Source organism: Maniola hyperantus, chromosome 16 (assembly GCF_902806685.2).
Source record: "Maniola hyperantus chromosome 16, iAphHyp1.2, whole genome shotgun sequence".
NCBI classification, from domain to species: domain Eukaryota; kingdom Metazoa; phylum Arthropoda; class Insecta; order Lepidoptera; family Nymphalidae; genus Maniola; species Maniola hyperantus.
In genome coordinates this window covers 7,323,211-7,345,911 of record NC_048551.1, presented here as the reverse complement: position 1 = coordinate 7,345,911, position 22,701 = coordinate 7,323,211, and the positions used below count along the sequence as shown (strand labels likewise).

Here is a 22,701-nt window from a genome sequence, read left to right as displayed (position 1 = left end):
TGGCTCTGTGTCAGGGAACTTGTGCACTGCTACTACTTAACCCACTTAACCCCTTGTAGTGTCGGACGGCAAACTTCGAGTCAAAACATCAGCCTATTATAATCTGTGGGTTGGCCATAGACTATAGTTAAATGTCAAGAGCATAGACAAGGCTTATTTTGTTTTTAAATTCTATTTTGAAAAGGCAAAATGTCGCTGTTCTGGGTTGTCAAGCTATTTTCTCATCGCAATGTGCCGTTCTGGCGCATAGTATGTATGAAACTCTTCAGATTGTCGTGTGCGTTGTATTTTATTTTAGACAAGACTTGACGGCTGTTTAAAAAAGTCCATGGCTTTCTGTTGGATAATATTAATTCGGTGATTAGGTTTTTCGTCAACATCGGTAGCAAAACATCGCGAAATATCGTTGTAGTGTATGGAAAATCTTTCATTTCGCGCGTGATAAACCGTAAATGGCTTGCACGAACATATAAGATAATCACCCCACCCGTATTGTTCAGTCATGGAGGAGAAGATGGAGAGTGAAATCAGTTACAGCAGTGAGAGTACAAGTAGCAGCTCTTCTGGTAGTTCTAGCGCAAGTTCAGAGTACGAGGAGGAGGCCACAGAGCCAGTGCGCATTCTTGGGCATACCTTCGAACTTCCACAAGGACTTTGTGAAGATTACTCAGTTTTCAAGGAGTTCTTTTCCATGAAAATTTGGGACAGCTTAGAAGACAAACACAAGGAATATCTCAAAGAGTTACTTCCAACATTTCCTGACAATGACGAAGAAAAAAAAGAGACCACAATCAAAATGTTGTTTGACTTTGAACCACTTCATTTCAAATCACCAATGAATCAGTTCTTTACTAATTTGAGGCAAGGGAATTACAGACCAGATATTGCTAGAATGAGGAAGTTTTTGACAAAAGCCAGAGCCAAACAGCAAAGGCATAAGGTGATCTTGTAGCCACTTTTCATTGTTAGTCTTGTTGTCATACAAGACTAGGTACCAACAATTACCATATTTTTAAAACAATATAAGCATAATTGACAAGTGATATCACTGTTATTATTTGGTACAAGTTGCAAATACTAACAATTTTGACTTCTTTATCCATATTAATATTATGAATATGAATGGGAAAGTGTGTCTGCTAGCTTTTCATGGCCTGTCTGTTTGACAGATTTTACGAAATCTAGTATATAGGCAACTTGCATCCTGGAGAAGGACACAGGCTACTTTTTATTCTGCAAAATCAAAGTTTTCAAAGGATTTTTAAAAACTTAAATCTTATATTATGGAATTAAAGGATTATGGAAAATTCAACTCCTAAGGGGGTGAAATAGGGATTTGAAATTTGTATAGTGTACGCGGACAAACTTGTGGGCAGCTAGTGCATTGTATATTTTAAAACAACAGAAAGTAATGATTTTTTTCTTATTTCACAGAGAAAGTCATATTATGCAAAAATGTTACCAGAGGTGCTTATCTCTAGAGAGAGACTGCTAGCTACAGCAAAAGCTGCACCTCCTGGACCGGTACCATTCGTTCCAGTTATGGCTCCAAAGCCTTCTAGCAAGAACAACTATAAGCCTCTATATGTTAGAGCGAGACAAAGGTACTTTGAAGAGCTGTCTGCCATTTGGAGTGAGGTGGGCGGGCTTGAATCTGAGGATGAAAACTATCCAGAAGGACCACCTGAGAATACATTCAAAAGAAGAAAAACAATGCACCTTGGACAGGTCTGTACTAGAATTTTTCTTATTCCTAATATAATTTTTCAATCCCTAACATTCGTAACATTTTCAATCCCTAATATATTTTGTTTTTGATCATAAACAATAGTCATAAAGTCTGTTTTTATTTTATTATAGAACTTAAACCAAGCAAACCAACAGTTAAAACTAAGTTTTAATTTACAGAGTGGAGATGCAAATGTGTCTGGAACACTTGGCATAGCTGATGCTTCACACCCTGCCTCTCTGGACTGCTTGAAGAATGTTCTGGCTACTCATAGAGCAAGGCGACAGTATAGAGAGGTTCATTTATTTATAGTATTAACTAGTTACTAGAGGATACCCAGTATGTGGTACTATGCTACAAAAAAGTTTTTGTCTAAACCTATCTTCGCGTTCCCTTTCTAATGAAACTGGTTTGGGACATTTGGTTGTATGGTTTCAAAGTCTATACTGGACATAGGTGGAAACATTTTTGTGTTTTATATATTGAGACTGCTTAATGACACTGCCCTCTATTATAAATAAATATCTCTGTTAGGCGGTACGAAGTTCGCCGGGTCAGCTAGTATAAAATAAAAATATTTTTTATTCAATTAAACTTTTACAAGTATGTTATTAATAAACATAATATCAGTATGACTTAAATCAATTTTTAATGTCATATTGGGACCCATTTAGTTTAGAGAAAGAAAGACTAAACTAAATTTAGAGTATCTGCATCCTTTTCTTTTTAACAATGCTAAAAAGGGACAGAACATGAACTTTACATTTAATGACTCTAAATTTTAGTGCACTCTACAAATTTAAACAGTAGGCTCGCGACTGTGCACTAAAATCATGGGTTTTACCATCTAAAAATTAAACCTAAAACTGTCAAACTGCATCTCTCCTTTTCTTATTACATTAGTAAGAAGAGGATGCGAATACTCTAAAATTAGGTTGTGCTCAGAATCAGTACCAATGTCATATCAAAAATTCCAAAGCTTTTTTGAATTTATGTGTAAAATGTGGAGGATAAGTTCTGGAACCACTGCTACTATTCCCGATGGACGTAGGCGATGTCATAATTATGTGATTCAACCTGTACAAGGTCAATAATTTTACAAGTTCTGTTTCTTAATTTTAGAATCACCCAGAACTCAACACCACAGGTATTACATTAGATGACATAAAACAGAGAGTGGCATTATTGAACGGAGCCAAGAAGCTTATGTTTGGTGGTCAGAAATCTGAGGCTCCCATACAAAAGCTAAAAAAAGGTGCTAGAAAGGATACATCTAAACAGAAGCAGGATGGTAAACCACCTAATAAGAAAATCAAGGAAGAACAGGATAGCGTAGAAAACAAACCACTTTTGCCTAATATAAAGATAAAATGTGAAAAAGAAGATTCAGATTCAGAAAGCTCATCATTTTTAGACCCTGTGACTAGCCCGAAAAATAACAAAAAGCTAATGGATATGGATATTAAACAAGAAGTATCTGACTTGAGGTATTCAAAGTAAGTATTATTTAGTAATGTAGTAAGTAAGTAGTACTCAGAAAATGCTCATTTTTATCTCAAAATATTGAATTGTTTATTTAACTTTTTAAATATTAATTTTATCAATTAAAAAAATTGATACAGTACGCGGCCAAAAGTGATGAACATCTTTAGAATGAGACAACAGATTTGTAGAGCACTGTCTCGGCCATTGAAAACAACAAAGCGTCATATGGGTATGAGTGACAGAGACAACGCTCTACAAAGATGAAATGTCATTCTAAAGGCCCATGTTCATCACTTTCGGCCACGTACTGTACTTACATTTCAGTAATCAGCTGTTAATCTTTATTTTACATATTGAAATGAATTGTAGATATTCATTGAATGATTGATAAGTGACAAAACTCAGAGTGAAATCTATCTATCTAGATTCTAGATCGACCAGTTTACGCTGTGTGTTGTCCGTTTCTAGATTCTAGAAACTTGAAATTTTGCATGAAGTTGAGTGTCAACAGGATCTTAAAAAACCTAAATCCATATGGATGAAGTCGCAGGAATGAGCTTGAATAATTATTATAATATAATTTGAATTATTTTCAGCACAAACTTTCTTGAAAATGATGTGGAGAGAGTAATAAAACAAGAGCCACAGGATCCTGCATTTTCAATACAAAACACTTCACGAATATGCCAACCAGTGCCTATCAAATTGGAAGATTTGGATGGAATAGGTAAATAATGCAAATAAAGATAAATGGTATTTTTTATTTCATAAGCATCTAGGTTTCAGATATGACGTAATTTTTGTGGTTCTGTACCCAGAGGGTGCCAACGGGACCCTATTACTAAGCTTTGTACTCTTACTCTTACACTTGTATAAGGGTACGGAATCCTAGAAAAAAAAATTGAAAGAAATTGCTTTTTACAGATATGATGGCTCTGCCAGTAGAGCTAGCCGACGACTCTGGCGAAGTGGTCCCTGTGGACACGTCGACTGAGACTGAAGAAAATCACCTCGAGACAGACGAGGCTCTAACTGAGACGACACATGCGAACTTCCTGTCTCTGGTGCGGGCTTTGTTCCCCGCGAGGACGGCGCACCGCGCGTCCAAACACCAGCTGCATGCGAGATGTGCCGCCGTCATGAGATCTCCGATCGCGCCTCTCAATACTTGGTACAATTGTAAGTAATTAGGATAGAATAGAATCCATACTAATATTATAAATACGAAAGTGTGTCTGTCTGTTTGTCTGTCTGCTAGCTATTCACGGTACAACAGTTTAATCGATTTTGGTGAAATTTGGTACAGAGTTAGGTTTAAAGACTTTTATTTTCTCAAAAAAGAACAAAAGTTCACTTACATGAGAACAATTTTAAACATAAATATAGAAGAAATCATTATTTAAGATACGGTGAATTTATACAATAATAAAACTTATATATATTTTAAAACTATAGTGTTTGACAATATATTTTTTTGTTAGATAGTTAGAGTTAGCTTACATCCCGGGGAAGGACATAGGCTACTTTTTATCCTGGGAAATGAAAGAGTTAAATCCACGCGAACGAAGTCGCGGGCATCATCTATACTAATATTATAAAGAGGTAATGTGGTTAAGTTGGTTTGTAGGGGGTAATCTTTGGAACTACTGAACCGATTTTAAGTAGTTTCTCTTTCACTAGTAGAAAACTACATTATTCCTGAGTGACATAAGCTATACAGGATCATTAAAAACCTAAATCCACGTGGGCGAAGCCGTGGGGATCAGCTAGTCTAGTAGAATAGAATAGAAGTAGAATATATTTTTGTTCAAGTAAAGTTTAACAAGTGTGTGACTTTTTACACCGACTTTGAATCTAGAGAACCAGTTAGTTCTAGATTGTACCTAGCTTTACTATTTTACGACTCCTGCGTGAAAAACTCACAATTGTGGTTGGGCTATTTTTATAGGGATATTTTTTTGCAAAAAACAATTTGTACTTTTTTTTTCAAATAAAAATAGCGAGCAATCGAGCAGGCGCGGCGGGTCACCTGATGTTAATAATTACCGCCGCCCATGAACATTTGCAGCACCAGAGGAACCGCCAATGCGTTGCCGGAATTTGTTGGTCTGCCCCTTGAATAAATAAATAATAAATAATTTTTTTTTAAATATAATTTTTTTTTTAAATATAATAAATATTTTTTTAAAAATAAACAATAAATTTTGAATAACCGCATGTTGTAAATATAGTGCAATATAAAATTTAGAGCTAAAACAGCAATCATATTCCAGTGTCGGACGATTGGTGCGGAGAGTTGAATTCGGCACTAGATTTCCTGGCCGGCGAGAGAGGACCTCACCCTGATGACTTTGTTCCATATCTCCAGTTTATGTCCGAAACACAGGTAAGTTTGAACGTAAAGATCTGTCGAGAAAATAGAGATGTTAGAAAAGTTTTATTTAGTTAAGAACTGGCTACTTCAGTGCAGATGTTGATAATAACTTGTTTTGACTTTTTCATATAAAATCATCCTTTTGATTATTTACATGCAAGTAGCTACAGTACACACAGGTAGGACACATAGTTCGTACAACCGATAGACGTTGGGGTCCCAAGGTGTTGGAATGGCGACCTCGCACCGGAAGACGCAGCGTTGGAAGACCCCCCACTAGGTGGACGGACGACATCAGACGAGTCGCAGGGAGCTGCTGGATCCAGGCGGCGCAAAACCGTGGCGTGTGGAAGTCCCTACAAGAGACCTATGTCCAGCAGTGGACGTCTATTGGTTGATGATGATGATGATTATGAAGTAGCTGGCAAGAATATTGTACATCAACCTTTAGAGAGATTTTGGCTTTGCAGAGCGTTGTCTCTGTCACTCATATCCATGTGACGTTTTGTCGGTCTCAACAACAGAGGCAACGCTCTACGAAACCGCTATCTCTTTCTAAAGGTTGATGTACAATATTTCGTTCCGGGTACTGTACATAATTGTGTCATACTAGCCGTTGCCCGCGACTTTGTCCGCGTACCGCGGCCCTCCAGTGGATTCTCAAAAAAAATTATTTCATACAACCTTGTTCTGACACCAATGAACACAAGAAAAGAATAATTCCGAACACCTGCACCGTTTGGTGCAGGCGTTCGGAAGTTATGCGCGTACCTACATACATTTCGGCGATTCATTAGCAAAACGAATAAAGAAACTTTAAAATATTTTATTTGAAGTTTAAAATGTACTTTTGTATGCAGCAATGTTGTGCAAATAAGAACTCATTTTCGATTCGTCCATTCTTTCTAACCTAAAGGTACTATTAGGTATTTTGTGCAACTATTTCAGTTCGCCTTGTATTTATGGTAGATGTACCAATGGATCGGCGCAGGGCGGGACTGCGATGCGATATTGGGCAGACTGTGTGAGCGATGGCTCCGCGCAGTGTCGCCGCCGCCGCTGGCCAGCGAACCTCCACCGCCCAGGTAATTCTAAGCCTCCGCTGTCCATCCGTCCGTCTGTCAGCGGGCTGTGTCTCGTAAACCGAGTTGAAATTCTTACACTATGACAACAAATAATAAAAATTTCGAAATGGCCGCCATGGCAATTGTTAAAAAAAATGTTATTTCTTCTACTATGGTACGGAATCTTACGTGCGCGAGGCCGACTCGCACTTGACAGATTTTTTCATTTATCTTGTAGGTATCCAACGTCATGGATAGTGAGACAGCCGACGACGGCAGAAATAACCGATTTCAGAACGCAGGAGCGCAAGAGATTTGCCTCTGCCTCCAAGCCATTCACATACATGCAATATGGGTGAGTGACGGTTTTAAGTACCTAATTCTAGACTTTCGTTACTGTAATGTGTCTTTTTATCCTTGAAGCCAAGTGGAATTTCGTTTACAGTACCCTGCATCATCAGGGTTGAGGCTTGGGACTTAGAGTTCAATCATGAAGTTACTGCTTGATACCTATATGTAATCTCAATTCATCATCATCATCAACCGATACACGTCCACTGCTGGACGTAGGGGCTTCCATACGCTACCGTCTTGCGCCCCTTGAATCCAGCGACTCGTCTGATGTCGTCCGTCCACCTAGTGGGGGGTGAATTCATTATCAACAGTCCCTAAATCCCCACAGCTTAGGAGAGCTTTACTCTACATCAACAGGTTTGAGGAGCTCAATCATAAAGTCGTCCGGGAGTAGTTCCGGTTTGAGTTGCACTCCACTACTACCAGCTTGTAGCCGGCTATAACTATAGTTCGCAACAGGTTGAGATGACAGTCAATATATGAAGCGCAACTTCATCGATGTTGCATCGTGTTTTGACGATTTCCTGCATTCTATTGCTGTACTGAAATCGAGCATTTTAGCGATTGTTTCGATGCTGCATCGCGTTTTGACGACTTGCTGCGTTCGATCGTTGTATTGAAATCGCAGATTTTAGCGTTTGTCTCGATGCTGCGTTTCTGCGTTCGATCGCTGTAGGTATACCGTGAAACAAATCATGCCGCCAAGCGATTTAGCGTTCCGACTTCCGATGCGATGTCGCGCAGGAACCGACCAGGAGTATGGGTTTTAATGAAACTGCCATACCCCTTCCAGGTTAGCCCGCTATCATCTTAGACTGTATCCTCAATTACCACCAGGTGAGATCGCAATCAAGGTCTAACTTGTTTAGGAATTGGATGCTAAAAGCATCGTGTCTGCTATGACCCTTATTCATACAGTTACCGGTCCGTGGTGGGTCCGGCGACAGGGCAGCGCGCGGGTGCGGGCGCGGCGGGCGGCGCGGGCGCGGCGCTGCTCACGCAGCAGCGGCCGCGTGCGGCGGCCTTCCTGGCGCTGCTGCGCGACGCGCTCGCCAGGATGCCTAATGGTGAGGGCACTCGGCGGGACATAGTCACTTTGCTCAAGTAAGTAAATCCTCAGCTTACTGCAAAAACTCATTAATCGCAAAAAATCCTACAGTTTGTAACAACTATGAACTGAGTTCTACACAGGGTGTTATACTACCTAAACACAATCCAATACCAATAACCATTTGCCTCATTTTGTAATTTTAATGATTTAGTATTTTTCAAACCCGCAATGTATAACGTGCAAAACTCGGGTCAATGCCCCACCTACGACGTGGCATTGACTCCAAGTGGCCTACTTACGCAACGTTCGTTGCCTCTAGCGACAGTCAGATGTTTTATTCGCAATATATGCTTTTACAAAATATAGGTTTTTTTCGCGTTTTTTTGTGATATTGTATCAGAAATCATCAGTTCTATCAACTGTCTTTAGTTTTTGCCAGCGTTCTGGTTACCTGTAACCTGTAAATAGACTGAACTGTCAACCGGTTCTATCTCAATTTTAACAACTTGAACAAAACTACACTATAACTATAAAAAAAACTACAAGATGAAAAAAAAATTTGTTTGCATGTTTGTTTTGGCGTCTGTTACGCCTTGTCACAGTATGAAGAAAGACACAATTGTCTAAATATATAAAAGGAAAATCTGACTGACTGACTGACTGATTTATCAACGCACAGCTCAAACTACTAAATAATCATGCGCCACACAATTTGATATGATCGCAGAATGTCGCAATGGATAGTACCGTGCAGTGAGCAAGCGTTGTCCGTGGCAGTCGCCAGCGCCCTGGAGCGACTAGTGGCGGTCAAGAGGGATCCCATCGTCAAGTACGACCAACGCACGGCTACGTGGACTTATCTGCATAGGCACAAGTGAGTACAAACCCGAACTTCCAAATCGTTCCCGTCTACCGATACTAATCGTCGTCATTATCATGATCAACCCATCGCCAGCTCACTACAGTGCACGGGTCTGTGAGAACGGTTTTAGCCATAGTCTACCACGCTGGCCAAGTGCGAATTGGCAGACTTCACACACCTTTTGAGAACATTATTGAGAGCTCTCAGATATGCAGGTTTCCTCGCGATGTTTTCCTTCACCAAGTGATATTCCGAAACGCCGAAAAGTTAGAGGTGCGTGCCCGGGATCGAAACCCAAACCTCCGATTAGAAGACGGACGTCCTAACCACTGGGCTATCGTAGCTTTTTACTTAGTTAAAAGGTAAACAAGTGACTTCTCGCTGAAATGTGGAAGAGGCGAACTATACGCGGGCCTAACAACCTTGTTAGGCACCGCTACTGACAACTGAAATCATGATACGAGTGAAAAATCTAACTCCAGAAGGTCTAAAGCGCTGGGGTAATGGCATCGCTTACGTGTTTCTTCGAGAGAAATTGTGCGATTTGTTTATCTTTTAAGCAAACTAAGGAAAAATGGACTACTAATGGACATAGGTTCTCTTGTAGGGACTTCCACACGCCGAGGTCTTGCGCCACCTATATCGAACACCAAAAATTGGCCGTGGATGACCTCCCTTACGGCGATTACGCACTCATCAGATCCGAGTCCGTGAAAATACGTTCCTTTTTGTTAAGTATGATAGCTTATGACATTATGTCGTAGACAATCACTGGTATTCTCACGGATGACGGATATAATTCGGATGACTGAAATGAATTGCTTAATCGCTCTCAGTTGTCGTTAGAAAATGTCAATTTAATAAATAATTGCTTAATTAAATGTTTTGTATAGATGTATGTTTTTAGGAGCGAAGAAGATTGGGCGAAAAATACGACGGCTCGTGGGCGAGCTCACAAAGCTGTTGCAGCAGCTCCTCAAGTTAGTTCCCCACCGACTCCCGTACGTACTATTTTTAAACAAATTTTTAGTCCCAATTTTACAAATTCTGTCATCTTGTTCAATGCATATATTTATTAACTAGTTGACCTATTTAAAATCGAGTATGATTTCAGTCATAGATTTCTTTTTTCTCCACCAGATGGAAGTAGATGGACCTAGTATAGAAGAAGGGCATGAAAATGCGTCGGATAGTGACGTAGACGTGGACGACTCCGGAGCCCCGCCCGCCGCGCCGCACCTCTCCTCCGCACAATTGCTCATGCAGGCTACACAAGCCACACCTAAACAGACTCCCACGAACAAACACAAGGGCAAACTCGCTCCAGCAACCCCTAAAGTTAAAACAATAACCCCTAAACAAAACGCCAAAACTCCCTCCTTAGTTCAAACAAAACAAACACCAAAACAAGCTAACGCACCACCAAAAACCAACCAAACAAACCCATCGCCCAAACAATCCAACCAAACGCCAAAACAATCGAACACAACACCAAAAACAACCCTGAAACAGACAGCTCAAACAAATCCAAAACAATCCGCACAAACGAATCAAAAACTACCAAGCTTATTAACTCCACCTAAATCAATGCCAAATTTAACTAAACCAAGCACTCCGAAGCAAACAGCCGCACAGAAGCAAACAGTGAAACAAAGTGCGGCGTCGCCGAAGCAGAAGCAGATAGTCGTGCAAACTGTGAAGCAAAATGTTACAATGACGAAGCATAATAGTGAGCCGATGTTGCAGGCGCCGTCTACTATGCCATCTATAGTTGTAACTCCTCAACGGTCGCCTTTGACAAAGCAAAAGTCTTTGAAGATCGAAACATCACAAGTACCTGTAAGTTATTTTGAACTAGCGTACGCGTGGATTTAGGTTTTTAAAAATCCCGTGGGAACTCTTTGATTTCCCGGGATAAAAAGTAAGTAAAGCCTATGTCACTCTCCAGGTCTTTAACTATACCCATGCAAATCACGTCGATCCGTTGCTCCATTGCGACGTGATTGGAGGACAAACCAACACACTTTCACATTTATAATATGGGTACTGATTCTGTGCTCTCATGTTGTCTTTTATCACCCGATTGCGGAACGCAAAGGAGTGGTTACGTGTTCATCAGTCTATATAATGTTTCTTTTTTAGGGTTCCATACCTCAAAAGGAAAAAAGGAACCCTTACAGGATCACTTTGTTGTCTGTCTGTCTGTCAAGAAAACCTATGGGGTACTTCCCGTTTTCCCAGAATTATGAAATTTGGCAGGTAGGTAGGTCTCATAGCACAAGTAAAGGAAAAAATCCGAAAACCGTGAATTTGTGGTTAAATCACACACAAAAAATCAAAATGTGATAATGAACAAATGATTATTATTATTTTAAATTTTCAAAGTAAGATAACTATACAAAGTGGGGTATCATATGAAGGGGCTTTACCTGTATATTCTAAAAAACAGATTTTTATTTATTTTTATGCACAATAGTTTTAGGTTTAATGTGCAAAATGTCGAAAAAAATATCCGAGAACCCTCGGTACGTAAGTCTGACTCGCACTTGGTCGATTTTATTCCTTTGTTGCTGTCTAGAGACTAAGCGAGTGGACCGATTATAATGATTCTTGCACTATATAGTAATTTAGTTTAATTTTAGAGATTGTGTTCAAGAGAATTAGCCACATTTTGTAAAAATTGCATTCATAATATTATGTTCTGACTTGTATAACAATAATTAATGTTTAATGTTTTTATTATATAGGTAACACTGAATTTACCAGTACAACAATCGCCATCAGTCCCAACTATGGTATCACCCAACTTGAATAATATGGTGTCTCTCCAACAAAATACCATAAACCAATCTGCTAAGGTAAAAATATCAATTAATAATATCTTTATTTTACTATCTGAATACTGAATCTGAAACAATATAATCTGACTGACTGACTGATTGACCGATCTATCAACGCACAGCTCAAACTACTGGACGGATCGGGCTGAAGTTTGGCATGCAGATAGCTATTATGACGTAGGTATGCGCTAAGAAAGAATTTTTAAAATTCAACCCCTAAGGGGGTGTAATAGGGGTTCGAAATTTGTGTAGTCCATGCGGACGAAGTCGCGAGCATAAGCTAGTATTGGATATAAATTTTACTATTTATATTAAACTTAAAGGGCCAATACTAATATTATTTTTTCACTTTTTAGAGGTCGTTGTGTCGGGGGTTTTTTTAAACGAGATGTTCAAAATTTGCCCCAGGCTGAACTATGCCTATCATGAACTTAATGCCATGACTGCAAAACAATATGCGACTTTTTTTTTCTTAAAAGTAGGTTTTTACTATCAAATGGCAGATATATTATCTCTGTACATTTATTAATAAGCTGTGATAATAGCCTTGGTAAGCTGTGATAGCCTACATAAGCTGTGATTGCCTAGTGGTTAGGACGTCCGCCTTCTAATCGGAGGTCGGGGGTTCGATCCCGGGCACGCACCTCTAACTTTTCGGAGTAATGTGCGTTTTAATTAATTAAATATCATTTGCTTTAACGGTGAAGGAAAACATTGTGAGGAAACCTGCATGCCTGAGAGTTCTCCATAATGTTCTCAAAGGTGTGTGAAATCTACCAATCCGCACATGGCCAGCGTGGTAGACTTTGGCCAAAAACCCTTCTCACTCTGAGAGGAGACCCGCGCTCTGCAGTGAGCCGGTGATGGGTTGATCATGATGATGACATTTATTAAATGGTACATATATTATCATCTCTGTACAACGTAACGTTCTGGGGCACGCCTCCATACAATTTTTGTCCATCTCCTTTTTGTTTATTTTTGTCAGTTGGCTCAAGTGACGCGATCTCTACTGATCAGGCCGCCGTCGGGTCAAACTGCAGCTACGGCCCCCACAATCACTGTGTGCACTTCGACTACTCAGGCATGCCATATATTTTATTTATTTTGTCTTTAATCAATTGATTTATTTATCCTAAATATATTTATCAAATATTTACCTGTAGTACCCGACATGTCGGCAATCGGGGTATGAAGCGCTCGCATTGAATAAGCGCGGGGACTGTGCGGGTGTGCGGGGTGTCCCCACCCAGATTGCCAGCTCGACCTGTCGCGAACTATAACCTTGTTGGCATTGACGCTGATGCACATTTTTATAAAACTGATTACCCTCATGAATTTAGCCTATGAGCACATTTTTTTTAGATTTGTAATAATTAATAAATAATTGTCTTAACGATTTTGTGACTTTATCATATTATAGTCACACGAATATTTTTTGTTGTTTATTGATTTTTGTGAACTTATCATTATTACAGTCACATACATAGATATATAAAATAAAATAAAAATCTTTTTTATTCGAATAAACTTTTACAAGTACTTACGAATAGTCGGATGCATCCACCACTGGTTCGGAATGCCTTTATATATTTGATGTATATTATATAATTGATGTATAATTTCGTCATGCAGGTAACTCCAAGTGCAAGGCGAGGGGTAGTCAGAGTTTTGAGTCCAGCGGCGCCATCTTCCGGAAAATCCCTTATTTCGCCGCGTGCCCTTATGCAACAGAGTAAGTTTGCTGTTCCAAAACATTATCCCCTAATGATTTATTCGATGAAATTGCTACTTACATGTTGAACGTCAATAAATGTATATTTAAAAAAATACTAATATAAAACTTATTGCTAGCCTAAACTAACTGTACCTACAACTCATTCCCGCGTGGAATGGTGCCAAGAATGGCTGCATTTCCGCGCTAGACAGCCAGGCTAATCCTTTGCGCAAAAATGAGTCAGTCCAATCAATCAATTTCTATCAGATACCATACGCATTTCAATTGATAAACCAATTTATTTTTTCAGGTACGGCACCCACTACTAAAAAACGGCCGGCCGTACCAGGTACAACCTCAGTAATGACAGTCGCACAGGTACGTATTTTTTTTGCATGGAAGAAACCAAGAAATATTTTAAAAGAAATTCTTGGAATTCTTTCTATTCCAGAGCACTACAAGTACAACAAACGTGGTATCGAGTATTCCAACGGCTGTATCCTCGTCCGTAACGACCAGGACGGTGCAGTTGGCTGGCGGTCGAACGGTTCAGCTCGCTGCCAACCAAACGGTCCACTTGCCCAGTGGACAAGCTGTGCAACTGTCTTCAGGACACACTTTGCAACTGTCATCACTACAGTTGCCCACCCACAGTGTTCGGTTACCCAGCGGACAAACAGTACAACTTGCATCACCACAAACCATGCAACAAGTCCGAGCCATCTCCACAACCCAAGTCAGAAACCCAAGCCCGAGAATACAAACCGCTATATCAACCATCAAACCCATCAACCAATCAGTTCAAATACCGGTCTCAACGGTCCAGTTGGCCGGACAAACCGTCCAAATCGCCGGCCAATCCGTGCAACTGGCTGGCCAAAGTGTGCAATTATCGGGTCACACGGTTAAATTACCAAGCGGACAAAGTGTACAAGTGGCAAGTCAGAGTGTTCTACCGCCGCAAAGTGTTCAACTGCCTAGTGGTCAAACAGTTCAGTTAGCGAGTGGGAACGTGCAAGGCGTTCAGTTGGGGCAAAACGTTCAATTAAGTGGTCAAACTGTGCAAATGCCCAGTGGACAAAATGTGCAATTAGGGACTCAGACAGTGCAAATTGGCGGTCAGACTGTCCAATTAGCGGGAGGACAAACAGTTCAGTTGCCCAGTGGACAGACGTTGCAGTTATCTAGTGGACAAACGGTTCAGTTGTCTAGTGGCCAGACTTTGCAGTTGGCAAATGGACAGACGCTACAGCTAGCGAATCAACAGACTCCAAAGTCTATAGCTCAAGTAGTTAGAACGCAGACCCCAGGTGATAAGAATTCGCAGCCTATTGTTGCGAAATTGTTAACCAATGCCCAGGTAAGTTTTAATAATTTTCAAGAAGCTTTCCTAGGTGACCTATATGCCAGCCCCATCGTTACAAATTAACATCTAACTTTTAATCTAAAACTATAACAATTTGAGAGAATCACAATCAAAACACTTGATTGATACAAAAATAAGTTGAAAATTCCATTCAATATTCATAAAAAAATTTAGTTCATATTGTTAGTTGGCATAATACATTCATATGTTTAAAAAAGTTAAAATGACTAAAAATCATGCTAAATTTTTTTGAAGTTTGCTTATTATCGAATACTGAAGTATTTGCACGGTAAACTCTTTGCAAAAAATTATCGGTTTCGAGTGGGGTGGGGGGCAACACACAATCATCACACGATACACAGTAGAGGGGTAGGAGTCTTTTCTACTCCTGTTTAGTTGTTGAGTACCTGAAGGTTTATATAGTTTTATATTTACCAAAAGTGCCTGTATATTTCATTCAGACACAGATGATCTCGCTAGAGAGCATGATGGGCGGCGCGGGGGCGGGGCGAGCTCGAGGCGTCCGCGTGTTGGCGCCCACGTCCCGTTTGGCCAGGCCCTTACTGCTCACCGCCGCCAAACCGTTACACAATCTAATATTACAGGTAATCCATACTAATATTATAAATGCGAAAGTGTATGTCTGTATGTCTGCTAGCTTTTCAATTAAACCAATTTTAACTGGTACAGAGATAGTTCACAGTTCACGACAGTTAGGGAACTTATAAAAAAAACGTTCTTCAAAGTTCAAAAGGCTTCTACGTCACTGGCAGGCGTCGTATATTAGTACATTTGACACGGGTAGTCATTTTTTCTATGATTTCACGTCATAATAGCCTAATATTTGACATATTGTCGATTCAGGATCAAACCGAAAGATCCCTCATTCTAGTTCACTCTGTGGCTTGTATCCCGGGGAAGGACATATTATGTATACTACTTTTTGTCCTGGAAAATCAGACAGCACATTTTTAGGCATCCTAAATTCACATGAACAAAGTTGTTGTCATGTTTTACTTGGTACAGAGTTAGTTTGCACTTTGCATCCTGGAGATGGACCATAGGCTACTTTTTAGCCCGGAATATCAAAGAGTCCCACGGGATTTTTTTTAATCTTTTCTCAATCTACGCGGACGAAGTCGCGGGCATCATCTAGTAAATATATAATCTTAAGTTTTGTTTTCTTAGTAGACTACTACTGCCTACTAGCTAGCGCGCTGTGTCTTACCTGCTAGTGTGGCTAATCTTTTGTACACAATCTCTAAACTAAACTAAATTGACTTGAATTATATCTAAATTTAGTGCTATCGTTTTTTGTGGGGAAGATTATGGAAAGGATACAAGATGTAAGCAATACATTACATACATTTAGACTTGTCATTTTAGCTAAGTTTAGAGATTGTATACAATGGGATTAGCCAAGACGTGACACATTTGCTGGATTTCTAAACATTTGTTTTTAGAAGTTGTCACATTTTGAGTTATTTTTTTCATTTTAGCAAAGCGACGGATCCGCTATTCGAGTTACTTCTGCCAGTGGGACGCCAACCTCACAAACAATAATGCTTAGCAATATAGGTAAGTTGTTATAATGGCACATAGAGGCGAACGGCATAAGCCGAACGCAACGCATCTTTAAAGCTGTAAAGCTAGACGTAGGTGTTGAAATAAAATAATAATAATAATCTTTCAGTAGAACTGAAAGAACTCATAATCACGTTCACTCTGCCGAAGTTGAACTAATGAAAAAAATCTAAATATATAAAAGGAAAAGCTGACTGACTGACTGATCTATCAACGCACAGCCGAAACTACTGGACCGATCGGGCTGAAATTTGGCATGCAGATAGCTATTACGACGTAGAAGTCTAAGAAATAATTTTTGAAAATTCAAACCCTAAGGGGGTAAAATAGGGCTTTGTATTTTGTATAGTCCATGCGGACGAAGTCGCGGGAATGTAATTTAAATAGTAATTTATATACGAGTACTGTTTCCTATTTTTAATATGAAAAAAACGGTGATAGCTTATAGTGGTTAAGACGTCCGAATTCCAGTCGGAGGGTTTGGAATTCCATCCTGGACTTAAGCAATTAGATATTGTGGCTAATTCCGTTGTACACAATCTCTAAACTAAACTAAAATGGCACGTCTAAATCTATTGCTATCCCTTTCATAATTTTGCCTGGAGAAAAGGATAGCACTAGATTTAGACCTGTTAATTTAGTTAAGTTTAGAGATTCTGTACAAGGGAATCGGCCCCAATACTTGCTTTAACGGTGAAGGAGTGCATGAAACAAACCCGTATGCCTGAGAGTTCTCCGTAATGTTCTTAAAGGTGTGTGAATCCGCACTTGGCCAGCGTGGTCAAACCCTTCTCATTATGAGAGGAGACCTGTGCTCACTAGTGAGCTGGTGACGGGTTGATGATGATGATCAACTCATCACAGTTTCACTACCGAGCATGGATTTAATATTTCAAATATGTATCTCATTACAGGAGCTCAAACTGTCACAACCTCCTCAACTACAGCGCCAATGTTGAAATTACAACAGGTAAATTACTTTCATATTTTTGTCTTTCATATAAATGTGTGTGTGTTCCTTTTTAATTTTAGAAAATGATTCATGTTATTTTGCCTATTTTTATGTGTTACGCTTGCCACAGTATAAAGGAAAATACATTAAAAAAACAAAGTTTCCGACGAATTGAGAACCTCCTCCTTTTTGGAAGTCGGTTAAAAAAGATCTTTCTTGGGAAAGGCATAAAAAATTAATGTTTACCCATTCTGTTCGTTACTAATGCCACCTACGCGTTCCCTTATCATTCATCCGATGAGTTGGAGCGTAAACGTAATATACTTGTACAGTGTACACCAAAAAATATACATTATACAATAACGCAATGTATAGTATAAGTACAACATGCGGCCTTATCGCTAAAAAAGCGATCTCTTCCAGGCAACAGGTTAGAGAACTCTTAAGAAGGCGGTACTAAAACAGGGAAAACTAACAATATATACAGACGTGGTACAGTTGTTGTTGAGACTTGCAGGAAGGTTTCTTACAATAAGTGGCTTAAAGGTGAAACAATACGACAAAGTTTTTAAAGTCTTTAGAGTAAAGAAGCGGGACTTGGATGTAGGCGTAAGTTTTTGGCGTGTTTTTTTAACCGACTTTCAAAAAGGAGGTGGTTCTCAATTCGGGCCGTTTTTTTAAATGTATGTACATCGATTTTTTTCGAGGTTTCTGTAACCATTTGCAATTTTTTTTTTGATCATGTTAAAGTTGATTCATTGATAGACATCTCAATGCCATTTTGGCAGATGAACAACCTCAGTGTCAAATTTTTATGGCAGTGGCAACTTACGAACTCAAAGCTTAGGTGGCTTTTTGTGCAGATGTAGCTGCAATCATACTGTCGCCAATTTGTGCCAGTTTACTATCCGTCTTTTTCCTTTACATTGTGGCAAGCACGTCCAAAATATTATTTTTGATACAATCCGTTATCGTTACCGCAGGTGAATCCGATACATCAGGTTAAACTTCCGCAGGGAATTAAAATTCAGCAGGTGATAACTATATCTGCATGCCAATGAAATGAGTTAAAGATTTTCACCCAAAATCTAGGAACGTGCCGTGAGCATATCCGTATTATATTCGATACTAGATGATGCTCGAGACTTCGTCCGCATGCATTTCTCTCAGGTTTCTTAAAATCCTAAGGGAACTCTTTGATTTTCCAGAATAAATAGTATCCTTATCCGTGTCATCGGTCATCGGTCATCGGGATGCGAGTTGTCTGTTTATATACCAAATAGATGATGCCTGCGACTTCGTCCATGTGGAATTAGGTTTTTAAAAAATCCCCTGGGATCTTTTTTTGGGATTTTCGGTTCAAAAAGTGAAAAGCTAGCAGACAAACACACTTTTGCATTTATAATATTAAGTATGGATTAGCACAGTTTGTCAATAAAATGACAGATTTTTTGGTCACTTTCTGCCCATTTGCAGCTCTGCAATTTTTTTCTTGATACACGAAATCCTCATACTTCTATATTTATTTTCGAGGTAGCCCTTTAAAATAAAATAATATGCTACGTTTGGTCACGGTACGGTCTTTATTAGTGGAAGGAGACGCTAAAGGATGAATAAAACTTGGTTGAGATGATATAAGACGGTTCATTTTTTATTCATTTGTCTTTCATTCGGCATCCTTCACTCGAAATAAAACGTCTGCTATCACCTTTATGCATGAAACAGAATGAAAGCATGTAAACGCCACGAAATGGGTTTTAGGTTTAATGTAGCTCGGTTTTATTAACACTGCTTAAAATCACAATTTACCTAATATATTGCAATGGCATATTTTAAAATTTTATTCAAATTTTAACACTACTACAGCCAAAATGATTGTATGATTTATACAGGACTAAATAAAATATATCAGAAAGCTCTCGGCACGTAATTGTTATTATTAAAACTACAATTTTTGTTATACAATTTTTTTTATTAGATATTTCGTGGAATATCAAATATTCAATATTTTACAAAGATTCTCTCCTGTAACGCCACGCGAACCACACGCACGTCTGGGTCTCGACTCTCGTGTATTTGGATTCAAAGAGGAAACATAATTTATTAAATTTTTGGTATGAAATAAATTAATACAGAATTTTGAAAAGTCGTAGAGCAAAATTTGTTAGTTTTAAAGATAACAATTACGTGCCGAAAGCTTTCTGATATTTTTATTTAACGCTGTTTAGAAAAACTACTTTTTTGTAGTTATTATAATTGGTTAATAAAGTAAAATACACATTTACATATTGAAGATCTGCAGTTAGTATGTATTTAGAAAACTACTAATGGCCTATTATTAAACGATTTTTAAAGAATGTACTATTTCACTTAACACTTAAAACTTTTCACATGTACTGTTACCCTATCCGTGGAAAGAAGTTAGTGTAGCGCTCGCTCTGTTACTTAATCCCATACAAATGATAGTCAAAAATTTCAGTGAGTCAACCATTTCGAATTACCAACCAATCACAAACATTTTTTCAATAAACATTCGAAAATGTGTTTAAAAACATTCGAAAATCAATGAATACACATAGTTTTGTTTGGCATTAGTTGGTGACACAAAATGGTTAGCGCCTCACTGAGATTTTTGGTTCTATCATTTGTATAGGATTACGTAACAGAGAGAGCGCTAGACTAACCTCTTTCCGCGGATAGGGTATAAAACTGAATGTCCTCTATTCTGCAGGCGGTAACAAGCGCGTCAGGAGCGACGCCAACTGGCGTAAGGAGCGTCCTCATGGACGGCCAGCAATTGAAACTAGTTAGCGGCAGGCACGTCCTGGCGCGATTACTCAAACCTGCACATCCGCCGCCTTAGGACTGGTAGCTAATTTGTTTAATGGTTTACTTACTTTCAGGTTTAAGGTAAAAATAATATAATACCTTAGGCATTTACGTTGCATACGTTGCGTAATTGCCTCAATCTGTCTTTACCTTTATGTGAAATTATTTCGATAGGTCGGACTCGAATTTTTGTACGGATACTAAGGATACGCCTGTAACCTTAGTAGTGTCGTAAAGTTTAAATGCTTATTTGAATACCTACCTAAAAGCTGTTTAATATAAAATCGATAACTACTAGTTTAGTGAACTATGCCCATCCTTATTGTTATTAGAAGTATTGTAACGTCAAGTAGTTAAAATAATAATAGTCATCAATAATTTTTGTTTTCACATTAATTAAGTCGTTGTATTTTGATATACAATATACATTAATTATATTATATTATATGTTGTGTTTTCATATACAATGTACATTATTTATATAATAAGATATCGTTCTGGTTATTTATTAGTCTGTCTAGTCAAAGCTGATAATCGAAAAGTGCGGCGAAAAATATTAGGTCGTGTATAGTACATACTAATATTATAAATGCGGAAGTGTGTCTGTCTGTCTGCTAGCTTTTCACGGCTCAACCGTTCAACCGATTTTGACGAAATTTGGTACAGAGATAGCTTGCATCCCGGGGAAGGACATAGGATTTTTAGGAGTTCCCACAGGATTTTTAAACACCTAAATCCACGCGGAGTCATGGGCATCATCTAGATAAATAAACCTAGTATCAAAGCCAGGTGAGGTGATAGTTTAGGCAAGTTTCGAAAAATTCACTATCAGCTTTTGTTAGACATAGTCGATAAATATAAAATTCAAACCGATCTACCATAACCATATTTGTACAATACTCGTAGACTAGAATATACACAATTCAAATAAGGTTTAGGTTTTTTGTATAAACATATAGAATAAGAGTAGGTTGATTTGATAAAACCTGGATGTGGCTTAAACATTTTGCTAAGTAAAAAGTTCACAATATAGCTGATTAAGTGACGATCACCAGAGAGATATAATAATAATATAATAACTAAAATAGGTTAAAACCAAGGTTTTTTGTATTGTTTAACAAATCCACCATATGGTGTTGTTGTTTAAAGGACAAATTCTTTACAAACTATACAAATTTAGTAGTATTATACTTACGAAAATATTTTTAGTTAAAATGATAGCTAAACATTGTATTAAGTATTCAGAAGTTTTGTTTCTTACTATAGAGTGTCATGCTCTGGTATGACGAATATTGTTTTATCTATAACAATACATGAAGGTATAGTACGTGACAGGGCGAGATGGCACTCCGGGTATGAAGTGGATGTCCCACACACTCGCACGTCCTCCGCGCTATCCCTCACCGGGTTAGGGGGGGGCTGTGTGGGTGTGCCGGACATCCCCAGCCCGATTGTCATCTCGAGCTGTCGCGTACTATACATCTTAGCCCAATTTGGAGTTATAGTGCACACATCCCACCTCCATCATCGGACTCTAGTTATCATATTATGTATAAACTAGATTATGTTCGCGACTTTGTCCGCGTGGACTACACTAATTTCAAACCCCTATTTCACCCCCTTAGGGTTTGAATTTTCTAAAATCCTTTCTTAGCGGATGCCTACGTCATAATAACTATCTTCATGCGAAATTTCAGCCCGATCCGTCCAGTAGTTTGAGCTGTGCGTTGATAGATCAGTCAGTCAGTCAGTCACCTTTTTCCTTTTATATATTTAGATCATCTATTCTTATGTACATCTATACTCACGAAAATAATGTAAATGCGTCCAAACTTGACTGTCCTGCCGTATACCATCGAGGAGTTGCAATTTCCACGTCCCACCTCCATCATCAGAGACGCTCAATGGTACCATAATCATCCATTGTCATCCAAACCACGCGTGTCTAAAAATCACTATAAATAACAAGTCAAAATAATAAAAAGCTTTTAAAAGAGCCAAATGTTGGAAAGGTTAAAGATTTTGTATTAAGTTAATGCCTTTGTTGTTCTTCTAAAGTGATATTTAATTGTATCAATAATAATAATAAAAAAATTATTATTTATAATATGTTATGTTTGTACATTATGACCCAGTGTGGTGTATATTTTAGTTAACTAAATATGTGTATTATTAATAACAAAAAAGGATAAATATGTTTTTATTTATTGTGAAATATGTAAGATTTAAATTAGTTTATAATAATAATTGTAAGTTAGGTTAAACTTATGTTTAAAATGGTTGCAATATTTGGAATTTTCTACAATATAAGTCAATTGAAACGAAAATGGCTTTTATTTATACTTATCAGTTTGTTTAGTGTGTACTTTAGTGCTATAAAACTACTGTTTATAGCTGTATGTTGCAACTTGCAATGCAATGATCGACGAAACAGAATTCAGAGTGCGTTTCGACTTTCGTACCTACGTTTGCGCGCCAGAACGGCATAATAGAC

General features: G+C 38.5%; 1 protein-coding gene across 3 annotated transcripts; it reads left to right on the top strand.

The window, feature by feature from the left end:
* Positions 1–179: 179 nt before the first annotated feature.
* Positions 180–22,528, top strand: LOC117989609 (nuclear factor related to kappa-B-binding protein). 3 transcript variants are annotated; one of them, XM_069503896.1, is made up of 23 exons: positions 180–940; positions 1,435–1,728; positions 1,909–2,025; positions 2,852–3,225; positions 3,811–3,941; positions 4,139–4,393; positions 5,488–5,600; positions 6,558–6,673; positions 6,891–7,007; positions 7,925–8,110; positions 8,785–8,931; positions 9,827–9,899; positions 10,060–10,758; positions 11,667–11,777; positions 12,748–12,843; positions 13,395–13,494; positions 13,787–13,854; positions 13,928–14,836; positions 15,304–15,447; positions 16,342–16,420; positions 17,341–17,396; positions 18,362–18,412; positions 20,110–22,528. In XM_069503896.1, the coding sequence occupies exons 1-23, from the start codon at positions 503–505 to the stop codon at positions 20,239–20,241; spliced, it is 4,806 nt and encodes a 1,601-aa protein (XP_069359997.1). In that variant the 5' UTR covers positions 180–502; the 3' UTR covers positions 20,242–22,528. The 3 variants fall into 3 exon arrangements, with proteins under 3 accessions (XP_069359997.1, XP_034832870.1, XP_069359998.1); XM_034976979.2 differs by having other exon boundaries at positions 9,827–9,920; XM_069503897.1 differs by lacking the exon at positions 18,362–18,412 and having other exon boundaries at positions 9,827–9,920.
* Positions 22,529–22,701: the final 173 nt, after the last annotated feature.